Source organism: Diabrotica virgifera, chromosome 4, assembly GCF_917563875.1.
Source record: "Diabrotica virgifera virgifera chromosome 4, PGI_DIABVI_V3a".
Classification (NCBI taxonomy): domain Eukaryota; kingdom Metazoa; phylum Arthropoda; class Insecta; order Coleoptera; family Chrysomelidae; genus Diabrotica; species Diabrotica virgifera.
This window is the reverse complement of record NC_065446.1, coordinates 233,621,390-233,641,283: the sequence shown is the minus strand read 5'-3', so window position 1 is coordinate 233,641,283 and position 19,894 is coordinate 233,621,390. Positions and strand designations below refer to the sequence as shown.

The following is a 19,894-nucleotide window of genomic DNA, read 5'->3' as shown; positions in this document are numbered from 1 at the left end:
TGTTATGAGTGTCTTGAAGATATGAAAATTTGTATGTACAAAGAGGACCGGAATTAAAAGGTATCTAATGGTTCAAAGATTAAAATCCTGTTGTTTATAACTCTGTCGCAAATGCCGGTCAAATTTGACCGGTTATACTTGGAATCACTCCTCGCAATTCAATTTTTTTTCTTCGAAAAGGGCACAGAAGCCGTGCCCTTTTCAATAGCGTTAACTTAATTTAATTTAATCTAATATTGTCTGAGAGGTTCCATTTGTTTATAAGCCAAAAAAATGTTTCTTTATAACATTCCTGAGACCGCTCAAATGGTCCAATTTCAATCCTGTAAGGTACGTTGAATAGGTATAGTGCTTTTTTATACGAAAATCATAGTTATTCTGGTGTATCATAATCTTTCTGGTTATTATTTCGACCGAATTTTTTTAATTAACATTTTAATTATTGCTAAACTATTGGTTAGATTGTCGCCGGTCTCCTGATATACAGAGAGGGGCTAAATTATGGAATAAATTCATTTTCTCTAAAATGGACGATTTTAGAGAAAAATCCCGAAACAGGTCGATTTTTATTTTTAAATTAAATTTTTTTGGCATATAATTCGAACTAGTGACGTCACCCATCCGAGCGTGATGACGTAATCGATTATTTTTTAAATAGGAATAGGGGTTAGTGTTGTAGCTCATTTACAAAGGCGTTCAATTCTCTATTCAGTATAGGGCTTTTCATTCACAGTCATTTATTTCGAGCTTCTGTCATATTTCGTATAATCCGTAAATATTAATATTATACACAGATTATTCAACATATGACAGGAGCTCGAAACAAATGACACTCGATGAAAAGCCATATTATAAACATTAATATCATTATTTATATAGGGAGGCCAAAAAATTTTTGAATTAAATTAATTGACGCAAGAAGAACAATGCATGTAATTTATTTAACTCAAAATACATTATATTGCTGTCAGAAAATAGAAAAAAATGTTTATTTTGCAAATAAACATTGCTTTTAGCTTAAATTAAATGTTCAAACTGCCAATATGTAGGAGGGAGGCTGTTTGTGATTTAATTTAAGCGAAAAGAAATGTGAGATTTGTGAAATAAACCTTTTTTCTATTTTCTGACAGCAGTACAATGTATTTTGAGTTAAATAAATTACATACATTCTTCTTTTTGCGCCAATTAATTTAATTTAAAAATTATTTTTTGGCAACCCTGTATAAATACCTAATGATATTAATGTTTATATTACTGAATAGAGAATTGAACGCCCTTTCAAATGACCTACCACACGACCCCTATTCCCATTAACAAAATTATCGATTACGTCATCACGCTCAGATGGATGACGTCACTAGTATGAAATATATGCCAAAAAATTGTAATTTAAAAATAAAAATCGACCTCTTTCGGGATTTTGCTCCAAAATCATCCGTTTTAAAGAAATGAATTTATTCCATAATTTAGCCCCTCTGTATAATCTACTATAATAAATCTTTCATGACATCAATTATTTAATTATTGATAAATAATTAGGTACTTCCCTAAAATTTTAATTGAAAATTGCAGATTTTTTGGGAAAACTCGGATTTTCTGAGTAAAATTTTTGTTGAAGGAAATCGGAAAAAAAATAACTTTATAATTACATATTTTTATGGGAAATAAGCCACAATTTTACTAAAAAATGAATTTATTAACGTTTCGAAGCCCAAATAGGGTTTCGTTGTCAAAATACAAAATACTATTGTAATAATAGTATTTTGTATTTTGACAACAAAACCCGATTTGGGCTTCGAAACGTTAATAAATTCATTTTTTAGTAAAATTGTGGCTTATTTCCCATAAAAAATACGTAATTATAAAAATGCCACAAGGAAATAGCTTCAGAACAAAAATAACTTTGTGCAGAACTAAATTACGGTGAATTCTTATTTGAGTGTTTTTGGCTCAAAGGAAAAATTTTAGGAGTTACAGACCACTAATTGAAAAAAAAGAAGATTTAGGAGTGCTAATTTGTTTATAAATAAAATAACACACTTTCTGCGGACTTGTCATACCCCATATTACTAATATATGCAATCTTAAGATTCGATTTTAGCAATAAAATAGCTGGTAAATAATTTTTCCCAAAAATGGCATTTTTTCGATAATTTTCCCAGACTATCAACAAATTCCAATAAACCGGAGCGCCAACCCAAATTCTGAGCAGTCTCAACATGATAAGGTTAATATCCTCAGTTGTAACTAATATCGAAATGAATAAGAATCGCTATACTCTGCGGCTGTCATGGCGGTGTCGAAATGGAATTGCGACTGTCGAAATGAATTAGAATCAGGCCCCAGATGTCACATCATAGACAGCGACTAAATATGCATCTTTGATATCTGATTTAAAAATCGAATTCTAAAACAGATTCCAAGATTTCAAAAAAGCATCGTCTGCTTTTTTCTGCATTTGCAACACCATTTTCGACAGACATAAATTCCTTACCGGGACATTTACAAATGGAATGATGCGAAATGCAATGTGATGCACAGCTGAAAGAAAAATTTAATCAGGTTGGCGTGAAAGAATTCTATAAAAACTAATTTGACAAGGAGAAATATCCTACATTTTACAAACATGCTCTGTTCATGATTTCATTATTTGGAAACACTTACACGTGTCCACGCGTGCTTCGCGCCAGCACGCTTGAGCGTAGTGAGAAACGTTAAACAACTGTTCGCCTTCTCTTTTGTAGATTACTCCGCAATTCAAAAAACATATTCTAATATGCATCACTTTACGATTTGGCAGACAAATAAGAAGATGAAGATGCAGTTGTCAAAACTTTAAACGCATTTTTCCCAATACTGCTTTTTCAAATGCGGTGGACATTGTAACTGAAAAACTACTTGATCGATCTACCTGAAATTTTGCATAAATTTTCTTTAGAAGTTTCTTGAGGTAACAACGTCGAGATATTTTTCGTTTTGTGCTTATTTTTTGTTCAACAATATTAAATCTTTTGGTTTTCACAAAAATTTTATCAAAAATTTCGTATTTTTGATTTCTGAGTGATACCAAAAGTTCAAAAATCATTAAAAATAAAAAAACTCGACGTTGTTACCTCATGAAACTCATAAGCTAATTAAATCTTTTTGAATTTTTTGTTTTGTATCATCCAGTGATGAGTTCTGATGTCCACCGCAAAATCCATTTTTATTTTCAGCTGCCTGCCAAAATTTGTCGCCAATGGCTTATTTTTCAATATTTTGGATTGAATTTTTTTTTAAATATTCTTTGAATTATACTTAATACGTTTATTTAATTTAAAAATAAAATAATTCTACCATAGCTTCGAAAAAAAATCACAAAAATGTGCTTGATATGTTGATTTCAAACCATACCCCCCCACCCCCCTTAAAACTCGACTTATGTCCTTTATCGTTGATAACAACATTTTATCACAAAATCAGTTCGGCTTTTTAACAAATAATTGTACCACTGATGCCATGTTTTCTGTACTACATGAGGTTTACCAAGCACTAAACAATAATCTTTATACTGCCACTGTTTTCTGCGACTATGCCAAAGCTTTTGATTGTGTAAATCACGACATCTTGATTACGAAACTAAATTTCTATGGAATTCGAGGTATTTCTTTAAATTGGTTCCAATCTTACTTGAATAATAGGAAACAACTAGTTAGAGCAAATGATACTGACGCTAGTCTCAAAAACATTGTATGTGGAGTACCACAAGGTTCAGTATTGGGTCCTCTTCTGTTCCTTATCTTTATAAATGACATCACTAATTTAAAAATCGATGGGAAAATTTTTCTTTTTGCTGATGATACCAGTATCACTTGGAGAAACTCAACTATTGCATCTCTTCATGAAACTATAACTTCGGATCTACTGACGATAAAGACCTGGTCTGACTATAATTTACTCTCTTTTAACGTAAATAAAACAGTAGCATTATCCTATAAAGGAGCTTTTCAACCTTTGCCTCTTAATAACAGCCAGATCAGTACCGTTGATTCTGTAAAATTTCTTGGTATTTTTTTAGACAGCAACCTCAAATGGTCCCTTCATATCGATGCGTTAAGTAAGAAACTCGCCTCAGCTTGCTATGCAATAAGATCTGTCTCAAGGGAACTCAATTTAGCATCTTCTAAAATAACATATTTTTTGTTGTTCGAGTCTCATCTTCGATATGGTCTTCCTTTTTGGGGTTCTAGTACAGCTGCTCAATTTGATGTTATTTTTAAATTGCAAAAAAGAGCAATAATATATATATGTTTGGCCTCAGAAGATCTACACATTGTAGAAGTTACTTCAGAGATCACGGAATTTTAACACTTCCATCTTTATATATTCTAGAAACGGTTTGTTTAATTCGTAAACACCTTCATGTCTTTCCAGCAAGGCCCAATCATCTTTACTCCACCAGAAATTCAATATTTGACATTTATTTACCGATTCCATCCACTGAGTTAGTAAAGAAATCTGTATTATATTCCGCAAAGAAACTGTACAACCATCTCCCGTTACAACTTAAATCTGTAACATCTTTCCCAAAGTTCCGTAAAATGACAAAAGCCTATCTATCTAAAAGACCATACTATTCAATAGAAGAATTTCTTAATGAATAATTAAGAAAATTGGGTTTCATACGCAGTAGCATAAACTTGTTAGTTCCTTATGTATTTTATTATATTTGTTGTAAGTATGTTCAATTTGCAATTTATATAAATTTTGCAATAAATTGTTTTTGTCTTGGCTTTTATATCTTATATTATACTGTACATATATTGACGATTTATCTTTTTAGTAAATTGTACTTGTTGTTATTTGTTATTGATATTATGTTTTCTTTTGACTGTATGTAAGCTTTGTCCATAAAATTGTAAAAATTTTCAGTGACAATAAAGCATATTTCTAAGTCCGGAAGTGGATAAACTGATTAATTCTAAGCAACGTTTGTTCTATACAGTTTTTTCACTGAGTCAATACTTTTCGAGTTATTTACGAGTGAATATGTTCACTTTTCAACAAAACAACCAAATAACTCAAAAAGTATTGACTTAGTGGAAAAACTGTGTAGAACAAAAGTTACATAGAATTAATCAGTTTATGCAGCTCCGGACTTATTGTAAAGGTCACCCCCAAAAAGGGGTGAAACTCACCCCCAGGCTAAAATCAGACATCGGCACAATATCACTTGTTTTGTTTGACATGTTAGCTACGTGTATGCCAAATTTCATGTCAATCAAAGAGGTTTTTTAAAATTTAGAGCAAAAACCGTGAGTGAACGTACTATAAACCGTTATTTTTGCAATAATTTATTAATGACAAAGTCGGAACGTGGTTTAAGCTATCACGATTAACATCAGTCGATTTAGCGTATCAAAATACTATGAAAAAGACTACAAACTTGCTGTAGATGGCGCATTTCGAGCTTTTCGGCGAATAAACAATTTTGTTATCAACAAAATAAGAACATATTTTGAGTAATCGCGACTAGTCGCATTCGATTCAGCGACCAAAAATACACCAGACAAGGCCTTAACACATTTTATTTATTTAAGGGCTTCTAATAATTCCTGAAAAACACCTAATTTTGCCATAATTTGTTAATAACAATTAAACGCACCACATTTGGGCTTCCAGACCACTTCCATTGGATTCAGCGACCCAAAAAACCTATAATACCACCATCAAATCGCGGCGACCTAAAAGTGTCCACGGGACCCCCTATGTTGCGACTACACTATAAAACAATACAGAGAAGGATACATACATACACTACGAAAATCTTTAAGCAGGTTACTTACGTGTTCATAATAGATATTACTGTATGTCTTCACTTATAAACACATAAAATATAAACAATTATTTTAAAATTATTATGGCGAGAAAGTTATCGTCAAAAATGAAAGTTTAGTAAATGGTTGGTTCATCAGTAGATATAAGAAAAGAAATTTATGTAAATATTAAGTACCAGGATGATCACTTTTAAATGATTACAAATAATTTTGGATAATGTGGTGTTATTCTAATTATTATTGAATTTAAATATTTTGGTTTGGGTGTAGCTAATACCAAGTCGACCGTGATTATGTATTATTATTTATTACTTAAATGGAAATTTAAATAGCAATGTATACATAGGTTCCATCAACTGTAATCTTAGCCGAAAATATTGAAGATCTTCAGAGACTGGTGAACAGAATAACGGAGTATGGGAAAATACTGTCTAACAACGAACATCAAGAAGACAAAATTTTTGAGAATATCTAAAACTCAAGAAATAACGAGAATCTTCTCATAAACGGAACTAATGTCGAACGAGTAGACTAAAATCCACATCTTGGAACGATGATCAACTCCACAGGTGATTACGTCTAGGAAATTAATATTACAATAGAAAAATGTTGAGCAAATTTTATTAAAATGAGCAGAGTGCCTGTACAAGAGATCTGTTTGAATAGTGGGGTTAGATTTGCAATGTTTTCTTCGGAACAAAATTCGAAAAAAAAGCTTTTTTGTGTTTTCCGCTATGCTTTTAGCATATTATAAACTGAAATGCATGTCAATAAATAATAATCTTTTGATGTTATTTTTTTTTTTTCTAGTAGCGGGACCAGGTTTGCCATTTTCAGACCGAACCATACTCTAGATCAGTGTTCTGCTGACCCCTGGTGTCATAGAAAGCCAAAGAAATAATTTAATTAAAAACTACATACGTTAGGTAATATTTTTTTCCTATTTTGGTACATTTATCTTTTATTCACGCGGGCCAAAAATTAATAAACAGCCAACATTTTGCTTTGCAGTTTGACGAATCTACCGGTGCACAGTTTGTAATAGTATTTGTGCGCTTTGAAGCAGATGACAATATCATGAAAGAAATCTTATTTTGCAAAGCACTTCCTGCAAACACTACTGGCCAGTGTTTGTACGGTATGTTTTTAGAAAGCACTTGCAAATACAATATTGATTGGGAAAAATATATCGCTATTTGTAGCGATGGAGTTAAAGCTATGAATGGCAAAAATAGCGGACTCATTGCAAAATAAAATCGATAATGCCAAACATATCCTGGACACACTATTTTCTTCATCGACAAGCTCTAAGATAGTACCTTTGAATCTGATAAATACCGTGCTCAAAGAGGAAATAAAAATTATAAATTCTATCAAAGGTAAAGCTTTCAAACCGGGCTATTCAGAATCGTTTGTTAAGATATGGATTCGATTCATCAAAATCTCCTTTATCACACAGAGGTATCAAAGGTATTGACAAGAGTTCTGGAACTGAGAGCCGGATTGTTAATGTTTTACAAGATACAAAATCTAAATATGCTTACGGTTTTTTGACCCTATTGGCACTTGAAATTAGTATTTTGGCAGATCTTTTAAGCCACCTTAAAAATTTAAACAATAACCTTCAAGAAAGAGAAAAGAATATTTTAAAAGCTAAAGCATTTCACGCAAAACTTCGTTTGCGGTCATTCCCTCTGCAAAACAAAATATTTGAGTCTTTTCCATGTGTTCAGAAGATTAATGAGGATAATGCAACAGACCAAAGTTTTGCAGTATCGGCTCACAGTCCTTGCATTATACAGAGCTTGCATAATTTACAAGAGCAACTTTTGACATACTTTCCAGAGTTGCACTCTGAAGCTGACAATAGGCGTAGATGGATTCTAAACCCTTTGTTGGACACATCAATAGATCTGACTGATGCCAACAAAAAAATGAAAGAATGTCTTCTAGATTTAGCTGCTGATGGTATGCTTAAAATGGAATTTTATTCGCAAACTGTCGACGTATTTTGGATGAAAAAAATACACCAATATCCAGAACTGGCAAGGAAAGCTCTTAAATTATTAGTGTAATTCGTCACTTCATACTTGTGTGAACTGACATTTTCTTCAATGATAGACATTAAAACTAAAAACAGAAATAAACTGCAATTGGAATATGATTTGATTAGGAACCTTTCAAAAATAGTACCACAATTTGATAAACTTTTGAAAAACAAACAAGCACATCCTTCTCACTAAAATTGTGTTTTAAGAACCTCAACTTTTTCTTTTAGTCGACGACCCCCCGAATAAGGCTTCGGGTCCCCCCTGGGGACCCTTCCCGACCCACAGATTGAAAAACACTGCTCTAAATAATTCAAAAAGGTACAGTACACGGTACTGTAGACTAATGCAAAGCTTCATAGTATGTGTTTTGTATTTTTATAAAATTCAAATAGTATTTTTGAAATTGAATAAAGCAATTTTATTATTTTATTTATTATTTTTTTTAATTATTTCTGCGGCTGGGATCAAAGTGTAACTGTGTACGTTTGGTGGCCTAAGAAATAATCGGTATTTCTCTTAATTACTACAAGGTTTCTTAAATTAACTATAAAAGTTGCTGAAGCAAGTGAGCGATGATAAAAAAGACTATTATAATATACATACATATTATAATACTAATTATCAGTTTGCACAACTTTTTTATGATAGAACATAATATTGTATTATATCACCATATCTTTGTTCGGTTGAAAATAACATTATAGCTCATCAATTACAAATAATTATAGGCATAACGTCAAATGATAATAGTTTTATGTCTCTATGTATTTGTGTGTGTTTATTTATTAGTAATCTGTATTATTTGAAATTTAAAGTTTAATGTGATTCCGCAAGCATTATTTTGTGAGGTAAACCCTTGATTCAAAACGTAGGCTTCTAGATCACAAAACCTCTTGAAAATCAAATCTTCTGACCTGCAGATGTTTGTATCATTAGAAAGATTTATAAAAAGATATACTAATAATTCTACCCGAACAATACAATAACAGTAAAAGTAGAAGAAGAACTAACTAACCCAATTGAAGCTGGCAATGAGATAAGACAGGGGGATTCCCTGAGTCCCCTTATTGTTTAACCTGATCATGGATTAAATAATAAAAAAGTAAGAACTAAAAAAGGACACCAAATGGGAGAAAAACAACTTAAAATAATCTGCTATGCAGACGATGCAATACTAATCTCTCAAAGTGAAGATGATTTACAACGTATGCTGCACCAATTTAATACACTCAGGTGCAAAAAATCGATCCACTTAAAAATTTGGTCAATTTGATGTCACGAATTTCCTAAACCCGTGTTCCGATTTAAGTAATTTTTCTACCATGTTATAGCCTTATTCATTAACAATATCGCTGTAATAATATTGTTGCTAGACAGGTAAACTGTAGTTGTATACTGGGTGTACGAATCAAACTGTGTTTTTTTCTCAAAGTTCGCATCACCCTGTGGACTATTCTAGCGTTTATAAAATACTGAAATTAAAACCCAATTATAGCCTCAGGTCTTCTTAACATTCTGTTTTTAGATTCATTCGCTTATGTTGGATAATAAAAAAGTTAGGTACTTTAACAACTGGCCATGTTCGTCATCAGTACAGGGTGTTTCTAATAAGTGCGACAGTCTTTAAGGTGTAATTTTACATGAGAAAATAAGGACAGTTTGCTTTATAATCTTATTCCGCAAACGCTTCGTTTCCGAGATACGGGGTGTTCAATTTTCTTTTACAAACTGACGATTTATTTATTGCTTTAAAACCAGTTGAGACGTGCAAATTAAATTTGGTGGGTTTTAAGACGTAGTCATTGCACATGTTTTGACATACAATTAAGAATTTAATATTTACCATTGGCGCACAAACGGGTATTATGACCGATCATATTACCCGTATGCACGCCAATGGTAAATATTAAATTCTCAATTGTATGTCAAAAAATGTGCAATAACTACGTCTTAAAATCCACCAAATTTGATTTGCATATCTCAACTGGTTTTAAAGCAATAAATAAATCGTCAGTTTGTAAAAAAAATGAACACCCCGTATCTCGGAAAAGAAGCGTTTGCGGATATATGATTATAAAGCAAACTGTCCTTATTTTCTCATGTAAAATGACCCCTTAAAGTTTGTCGCACTTATTTAAAAACACCCTGTACTGATAACGAACATGGCCAATAGTTAAAGTAGCTAACTTTTTTATTATCCAACATAAGCGAATGAATCTAAAGACAGAATGTTAAGAAGACCTGAGGTTATAATTGTCTTATTTAATACTCTTATTAGATACTTTAAAACTAGTGACTAGTGACAAGTGCTTAACAATTTTAAAGTTCTGGCAGTATATCTACAAGGTAACTTTAAAACCATTATATTCTTATTTACTACAAAAATAGCTTTATAAACCTTAAATAAAACTAAAATGTTTTTGTTGTGCTACTTGGGTGGTGAAGACACATTGAAAAAACAGAGTGATGTCAACACAAAAAGAAGAAGAAGAATATAAGAAGACCACAGCATACCACTTGCTTACTTTTGATGCTAGAAACTTAAAAAAAAAAACAAAAATGAACCTTTTTTAAACATTTTGAAAAAATTTGTAATGACATTCCCCAAAAAGTGCTTCATTTTTTGGTTAGTTCACTTTAAAATATTCGATTTGGAATTTAACAAATATGAACCTATTTTTTACTAATTAAAACTCTGCTTCTACTGGGTCTAAAGACCTCATACGTGCACCATTTTTTTTTCACTTTTTTATAATATATGTTTTTGCTAAGTTTGTTTTTTTTTCGATAAAATACGTATAAAGTTATTTGCAAAAGACCGTCTAATAACGTGTTTTCCTTTTGTTGAAAAATTAATATACACTGTGTCCGTAAAGTATGGAACAAATTCTTTTTTAGCTAAACAGAGCATTTTAAGAAATAATCCTGAAACACGTCGATTTGGATTTTAATTTACCGTATTTTAAAATAATATTCTAATATACAGGGTGAATTACTTTCGAGTAATGACGTCACCGTCATTTTTTTAAATGGAACACCCCCATTGTGTCTCAATTTTCGGATTACTCTAGATGAGCTGATTCCAAAAATGTATCACATGTTGATTCAAATTGGTAAAGGGTGGACAAAAATATAATAGCTTTGTGTGTGTTCATAAAGTAACGCGTTAGTTAAATTCACAATATTACAAAATACAATAAGTATTTTTGATATTTTAATTAATTTTTGATTTGAATTAATTTTTGATATTGTTTAATTTAATATTTTAATTTAATATCAAAAATTAATTAAAATTTAATATTATGAGCACACACAAAACTATTGTATTTTTGTCCACCCTGTACCAATTTGAATCAACAAGTGATACATTTTTGGAATCAGCTCAGCTAGATTAATACGAAAATTGAGACAAAATGGGGGTATTCCATTTTAAAAAAATGACGGTGACGTCATTACTCGAAAGTAATTCACCCTGTATATTATAATATTATTTCAAAATACGGTAAATTAAAATTAAAAATCGACGTATTTCAGGATTATTTCTTAAAATGCTCTGTTTAGCTAAAAAAGAATTTGTTCCATACTTTACGGACACAGTGTATATTCTCTCCACTCGCAAATAACTCGAAAAGTATTAACCTGATGAAAAAATGCTATGGAACAAGAGTTGCTTAGACTTAGTCAGTTTATCCATTTCCGGAATTATTTTTCATTCCCGAGAAGGGGCATACACCATCAGTGTGCATGCTGAAATAATATGGAGTAGGTTCTTCGTTCTTCTGACATACACCAAACAATTTAGATAATGATGACACTTACCGCAAAATCCCGAGGTTAGACAGACTTCGGTATTTCACAATAACACGCGCTTAAAATTAAAATTGTGCTGATAATCTCCGATATCTTTTTATATTCTCTAACCAAAAACCTGACCCGAATGCACGAAGGATGTATCTACCACTAACACAATAAAAAACATCAATAACAACAATTATTAAGGAAACCCGTTTCTTTGTATTCGGATCTTTTGTCGAGGTAGCAAAAAAAGAAACTTGAATCAAATTGCAATGTAAATATTTAAAAAAACTTCACATAAACGTGGTTAGAAATATGTGTTATTTTTAAGCATGTTGTCTTGAATATATAATTGGAATTACAAATCTCTCTTCGTCTCTTTCTCTCTCAATAAGTAGGTGCTATAGGAGGCTAAATACTATGGAAAGTATTGTAAGTGTGGAATCTATTGTTATAATCTGCATTTACACTCTTATAATCGAAAAGAAAATTTTTTGAAAGTTTTCATCAAATCACGGACACCCAACATCATTGTCAAGTAACATTGTCAAAAAAGTTATGCATAGTCTAACAACAACTAAGAGTCTACTAGTACAGTGGAACCCCGATAAGTCGGCCTCCGATAACCCGGAAGTCCGGCTAACCCGGATCGATTTTCATCAGACAAACCGAACATTTTTTTACTTTGACTGAGTTTTTTACCAAGAAATAAACAATACTGTATACAACTGTACGTAATTTAGATGTACTGTGCATATGTATTTCATGTTTTTGCAGTTATGAGTATTTGTTTATTATTTACATGTATTTTATTAATTTTTACCATATTCTCCAGCTAACCGGGATTTTCGATAACCCGGATCGGCCGCGGTCCCGGTTAATCCGACTTATCGAGGTTCCACTGTATATAAGATCAACTAGTATATAAATAATAAATTTTGTCAATTTTATACGAGGTATATCAAAAAATATGAATTTCGCTGAAGAGTAAAGTACCTTTATTTTTCACAATATTGAAATTTGTTATTATAAAAAGTTATTCAGAATTAAAAACTATGTTTCAATATGCAATTGCATCCTTCTAGTTGAATTATTGTGAACTATAAAGGTATTTTACTCTTGAGAGAAATTCATATTTTTTGACATACCTCGTATAAAATTGAAAAAAATTGATATCTTATGATAGCATCTTAGTTTTTTGACTATTCAGATATTTTCATAAAGAATAACTTTTTTTCGCAAAATTAATGATATAGTCCTGTCGCCAGTAGGGGTACAACGGCCTCCTTAATTCAGATGGACTTACCCAAGTTTTCTTTATGTATTTTGACCCGTAGAACACGAATTTTTTGGGTAACAGTCGATCCGGATGTCGATAAGATTGTTATAAACAAAGAACTTGAGGAATCACATAACAGCGATTTTTCGCAAAACAAAACATGTTTTTGTATTCTTTGGGTCATTCTAAGCAAAAAATTATTTTACAAGTTTTTTCGTAGGATGCATAGTTTTCGACATAAACGCGGTTGAACTTTCAAAAAATCGAAAAATTGCAATTTTTGAACCCGAATAACTTTTGATTGAAAAATAAAATAGCAATTCTGCTTACCGCATTTGAAAGTTCAAGTAAAATTCTATCGGTTTTGATTATTTTTATTGCTAAAAATTAATTTTTTTATTGTTAAACAAAGCTGTAAACACATAGTGATTGAATGATGTTTTCAATGCATTTCTAATTTGAAATCGAACGAGTAGGAGCGCATACAGAATTTCTACGTATATTACGTCCATTAAGACGCATGCATTGGGCCCGAAAAACACTATGTGTTTATAGCTTTGTTTAACAAATAAAAACTTAATTTTTAGCAATGCAAATAATCAAAACCGATACAATTTGACTTGAACTTTCAAATGCAGTAAGCAGAATTGTTATTTTATTTTTTAATCAAAAGTTATTCCGGTTCAAAAATTGCACTTTTTCGATTTTTTGAAAGTTTAACCGTGTTTATCTCGAAAACTATGCGTCCTACGAAAAAACTTGTAAGACCATTTTTTGCTGAGAATCACCCAAAAAATACAAAAAAATGTTTGGTTTTGCGAAAAATGGCTGCTATGTAATTCCTCAAGTTCTTTGTTTATAACAATCTTATCGACATCCGGATCAACTGTTACCCAAAAAATTCGTGTTCTACGGGTCAAAATACATAAAAAATACTTGGTTAAGTCCATCTGAATTAAGGAGGCCGTTGTACCCCCCTGGCGACAGGACTAATAACGGAGTAACCTTAAATAAAAATGATGTTGGGTATCCGTAATTTGAGTAAAATTTAAAAAAAAATTCAATTAGAAGAGTGTAAATGCATATTATAACATAATTTTTGATTACAAACAGCTTTCCTTAACCTGTAACTAAGGAATTAGCCAGATATAAGAATTATACTGCAAATATATTTAAAAATTTAATTTTTGACCTTGTTTATCTCTCTAACCTATCACTGGAATGTGCTTTACAATTTGGTTTTAGTTTCGTTATAATCGGCGTTTTGGTAAGATTGTAATTTTAGTTTATTATTTGTTGTTTCCGGTGGTGGACAATATACGCCACGATTATATTAATATAAGTACATATTTCGATTGTTTTTTAGTCATTATGGCACAAAATATATTTTTCTTTATAAACAATACTTTTTCTCCTGTAAAAAATCAAATTTTAAAAAATTTGTTATCAGTAATTTTATTTATCACGGAATCCAGTTATTCCATGATTCCAGATATAAATCCCAATTGGCTTACTGAGAAGGAACTGTAAGTATTCACTGATGTCGAATAAGGTTTATAACAAACAACTAAGTGTATTTTTTCAAAAAGAATATAAACAAAACCGTTGTTTTTAAGTGTATTTTCTTGTGGCGTCTAAAGTACGCCACGCGTGTAGTTATGTTATAACTTAATGCGCGGGTAGTTAAAGGTTAATAACAATTTCTGATTTTGTGAAATATAAGACACTTTACTCTCGAACGAAATTCATATTTTTGAACATACCTCATATTGATATAATTTGATATCTGATGATTGCATCTTAGGTTTTAGACTATGCAGAGCACTTTTTTGTACATACTAGACTATGCATACTAAAGTATGAGAAATTTTTTATGACGCCCTGTATACATAGCACAAATATTTAAGATTGTTTATTAAAAGAGAAATCCGAAAAGTGGTTTAAGACTATGGAATATAATATACTATTCATATTCATGTAACGATAAAATAATAATTATTGTATAAATTAGGCAAATTCTGCAGAATAAACTGAATAATATGCCAATGGCTATTAGTTGTCGAGGCATTAAGCTAAATAAACAAATATATCGATCTACTTGTCCATACCCAACAACAAATATTCCAATTAGGACAAGCATGACACTTACTTTACACAAAAAATTTATACACTAACAATCACAGAAAGATTAATGAACACCTAAAAAACGGAAAACCCGATCCACCGTCTACGTGTTATGATCTTGACCGCTGTTGGCACTATTGTAACCGTAACGAACAAAATAAAAAGTATGAGAGGACTTTCACCTGAAGTCTAAATGCTTACCTTTGCGTATTCCAAAAATTAGGACAAACATGACACTTACTTTACACAAAAAATTTATACACTAAAAATCACAGAAAGATTAAAGAACAGCTAAAACGGAAATCCGAGCACTTTGTTCAGAATTAAGAAAAATTTACTTTAAAACCAAATTTCTTCAAAAATAGGCAATTTGAACAGATGAAACTTATAGGTCTGGATCCCGCGTACCAAAAAAAGTTGATTAATAGCAAGATGAAAATTTGTGAATAGCTTAACGGTGTCTAGTCGGACAAACTTTTATGTATGGGAACACTGGAACAGGGGAAGATTTAATTGTGGAACAGGTTAAAAATTTGGAACGTCAGACTACGAAAACGTCCCATGTATTTTGTCGGACAGAACTTCCAATTGATTTGTTGCCCTTTCATTAAACTCTCATGCAAAAAATCAGATCGCTATTTATCACCAACGTAATTCCTGTTATTTGACATATTCTACGTATCGGACTTATTAAAATGCCCAGTGGGTGAAAAATAGCAGTCTGATTTTTGGATGAGAGTTGAATGAAAGGGTAACAAATTAATTGGAAGTTCTGTCCGACAAAATACATGGGACGTTTCCGTAGTCTGACGTTCTAAATTTTTAACCAGCTCCACAATTAAAACTTTCCCTGTACCAGTGTTCCCGTGCATCAAAGTTTGTCCGATTAGACACCCTTAAGCTATTAACAAATTTTCAGCTTGCTATTAATCAACTTACTTAGTTTTTAGGCTAGAAATTTGATAAGAAAAATAAAAATAAAGCTTGTTTAGACAATTTAAAAAAGTTTTGATGAGTTTTCCCCCTTAAAATATTCGATTTGAAATTTGGCAAATAAGAACCCACTTTTCATGAGCTACGACTCTGCTTCTACTTGTATCTACCGACTTCATATTATACACGCTATTTTTTTTATTTCATAAGCTACATTTTTCCTAAGAATATTTTTTTCGATAAAATATAGGTACTTGTTGACTTATTTGCAAGAAACCGTTTAAACGCGTGGTTTATTTTGTTGAAAAATAAACATTTTCACTCGCAAATAACTCGAAAAGTATTGACTTGGCTGGCCTATATTCATTTAATGATAAAATAATTGTTTAAATTAGACAAATACTGCATAATAAACAAATATATTGATCTACTTATCCATACCCAACAACAAATATTCCAATTAGAACAAACATGACACTTACTTTACACAAAAAATTTATACACTAACAATCACAGAAAGATTAATGAACACCTAAAAAACGGAAAACCCGATCCACCGTCTACGTGTTATGTATGATCTTGACCGCTGTTGGCACTATTGTAACCGTAAGGAATAAAATAAAAAGTATGAGAGGACTTTCACCTGAAGTCTAAATGCTTACCTTTGCGTTACCACTCTGCAGCAGACGAAGTGAAAGACACATGAGCGGACGACATGTACCGGTAGCACTGCATGGGTCTTCTAGTGTGAGCAACGAGTAATGGTAATTATTGTCATTAGGAAGAATAAGTTGACGTAATAACGTGGTATAAAGGCATTGAAATTACTGAATGTGGAAATAGGTGTCAATAATGCAAAGCACGTGTTGATGAATACTGTTTAAAATTTTTAGTCTAGAGGCAAAAGGTGGTTTACTTGCCGATTGAGGTCGATGAGATTTTACAACTGATTTTTATGTATTTTGATCCGCTGAATCCTAATCTACCCGTGTTGAGCTGGCGCCCCCACTTGCAAAAATTAAAAAACAAATAGCCCTGATTTATGATTTTCCGCATTTTCCTATTTCCGCAAATTAAAAATTTTGAGCTCGTTCCACTGAGCAGGAATTTAATATTTTAGTGGGGGGGATGAGTCAGCCCCCCCCCACTACTGAAAAATAGGGATATTGAATCGATTTTTGCGACAAAATTACGAGCTATTTATGAGCTCTTGAAATTATATAGTTTCGATTTTTGAGCTCATCCCCTTCACCCCTAAACAACCCTTTAATTAATTTTACTTAAGAGGAACATGCTGAAAAAAATTAAAATATATCGTATCACGGATATTATTCCAATAGCTTATATATTATAAGAATAAACTCTTAAATCATGCGCATTTCGATTATTGAGCTACAACCCCTTCGTAAGAAAACCACCCCATTTTCCAGGCTTAAGAGAAAGTTGTACTTAAAATGCATTAAATTAATTATTTCGCGACTAAATATCGTTTAATAATTTATGAGCTCCCAAAATACGCGCCATTAGGTCATTAAATTGCCATTTCTTTTGTATAGTGCAGTCACTGAAGGTAAAAATCAACTATTACCTTCAATTTCGGTGAACCTTCATTGATTTTCACGCAAATTGGTGAGTGGCTAGAGGATACCTCAACAAACAAAGGTGACATGGTGCCACCTTGCGCCTTTATCCTGGGGATGGACACCATTCCTTCTCGGGGGTGAAAATTATTTTATTAAAGATAACTCCACAAATCGATAGAAGGACAAATTATAAGCAGAATTTGTTATACAGGGTGTTTCATTGGGAAACGGAAATACTTTAATAGTGAATAGACGTCACCGAGCCGGTTCTACATATAGCACATTTTTTGTCCTACCGACTTTTATAACCGAGTTACAGGGTGTTTTATCGATTTTGCCCATTTCTTTCCTAAGCCATAACTTTAGAACCACCCTGTATATTTTTTTGATATTTGATACACATATGTCTCATTCAAAACCCAAACGACCGACATACTAACCATAAGAAAAATCCAGGTCTGGATTAACAAAAAATTATAAAGTAATTGTGACCTTAAAACAACACCCTGTATATTGAAATTTTTAAAATCTGTTTGCATATTTGAAAAGAGCACAAAAAAGTAAGTTTAATGGTTCGCTTCAATTTTTCGGCCAGACAATTTTATGACTTTAATTTTGAAATTATATTGAATTTTTTAAGAACTTTGACATTAAAAAGCAGATATTATTGGCTTTAAGTTATAAATTATTAAAGTTAATGAATAAATACTCATTTTAAAAATAATCAATACTTATTTACCACATTGGAACGACCCAATTACTAATGACAAAAAAAATCCAGGTCCGGATTAAGAAAAAAATACAAAGCAATTGTGACCTTGAATTAACACCCTGTATATTGAAATATTAAAAATTTGTCTGCACATTTTAAAAGCGCATGAAAAACTGTGATTAAAGGCTTATTTTGATTTTTTCGCCGTTAATTTAATTACATCAATTTGAAATTATATTCAAATTTTAAAGAACTCTGAGACTAAAAACCAGGTATTGTTAACTTTTAATAATAATTTAATGTTAATGAATCAATACTTATTTTAAAAATACTTATAGTGGAGTCAATGAAGGTGGATATGAGTTATTACCTCAGATTTCGTTGAACCTCCATCGATTTTCATAAAAATTGGTGAGTGGTTAAAGGATACCTCAAGGAACAAAGGTGACATAGTGCCAACTTGCGCTTTTTGCATTTTAGGGGTGAAATACACCCCTTTTTTTAAAATTATTTTTTAGATTTCTGAAAGTGCAGTCACTGTAAGTTTTCACTTCCTATTTTGTTGAACCTTCATCGATTTACATGAAAATCGGTAAGTAGTTAGAGGATACCTCAAGCAATAAAAGATATATAGCATCAACTTGCGCTTTTGCATTTTAGGGGTGTAATACACCCCTACTTTTTAAATTGTAAAAAATGCAGATTTCCGCATTATGGCGCAAGTAATCTCGTTTAATTAAGAAAAATAAATATTTTTTTTTATATTTATGTGCATGAATTACACTTTTTTTTTTATTTTTCAAACCTTATAGCAACCAAAAATCCGAAAATTAACAAGTCGAAAATCACGAAAACCTTATTCTTCTATATTTCTGAAAGTGTAGTCACTGAATGTTTTCACCCACGATTTCTTTGAACCTTCATCGATTTTCATGAAAATTGTTGATTAGTTAGAGGATACTTTAAAAAACAAAAGTGATATGGCACCAAGTTGCGCTTTCTGCATTTTAGGGGTGAAATCCACCTTTTTTAATGATAAAAATGCAGATTTCAGCATTCTGGCTCAAGCAATCTCGTTTAATTAAGTAAAATAAATATTTTTTTACATTTATGTGCATGATTTATAATTTTTATTAATTTTTTAAACCTTATAGCAACCAAAAATCAGAAAATTAGCAAATCGACAATCACGAAAAAAATTAATCTTTTATATTTCCAAAAAGGGTCACTGAAGGTTTTCACCCCTGATTTCGTTGAACCTCCATCAATTTTCATGAAAATTGGTAAGTAGTTAGAGGATACCTCAAGAAACAAAAATGATGTGGTACCAACTTGCGCTTTTATCCTGGGGGTGGATGTTACTCCTTCTCATGGGTGAACACTATTTTATTAAAAATAACCCCATAATTAGATAGAGTAAATTCTAAGCAAACTTTCTTTTATCAAGTTTATAAATTTTTTATTTAAATAATATTTCATAATTTAATAAAATATTATTGGTACAGTAAAACCTGACAATAACGGCCACTAAAAATAGAAAACAATTGGCCGTTATAGAAATGTGGCCGCTAATGCTAGGTTTCTTTTTCCACAAATACATA

General features: G+C 31.5%; 1 protein-coding gene across 5 annotated transcripts in view; it reads right to left on the bottom strand.

Annotated features, from left to right (window-relative positions):
• Positions 1 to 16,863, bottom strand: part of LOC114338903 (retinol dehydrogenase 14) — a 66,635-nt gene extending 49,772 nt beyond the window's left edge. Inside the window, exon 1 of one of the 5 annotated variants that reach the window (XM_028289551.2) lies at positions 16,661 to 16,863. Coding sequence is in view for 1 of the 5 variants with exons in the window: in XM_028289539.2 (XP_028145340.2) it covers positions 16,440 to 16,471 (32 nt within the window). In the remaining 4 variants the exon portion in view is untranslated. The other 4 variants (XM_028289544.2, XM_028289539.2, XM_050648786.1 and 1 more) reach the window with 4 other exon arrangements.
• Between the last annotated feature and the right edge of the window lie 3,031 nt (positions 16,864 to 19,894).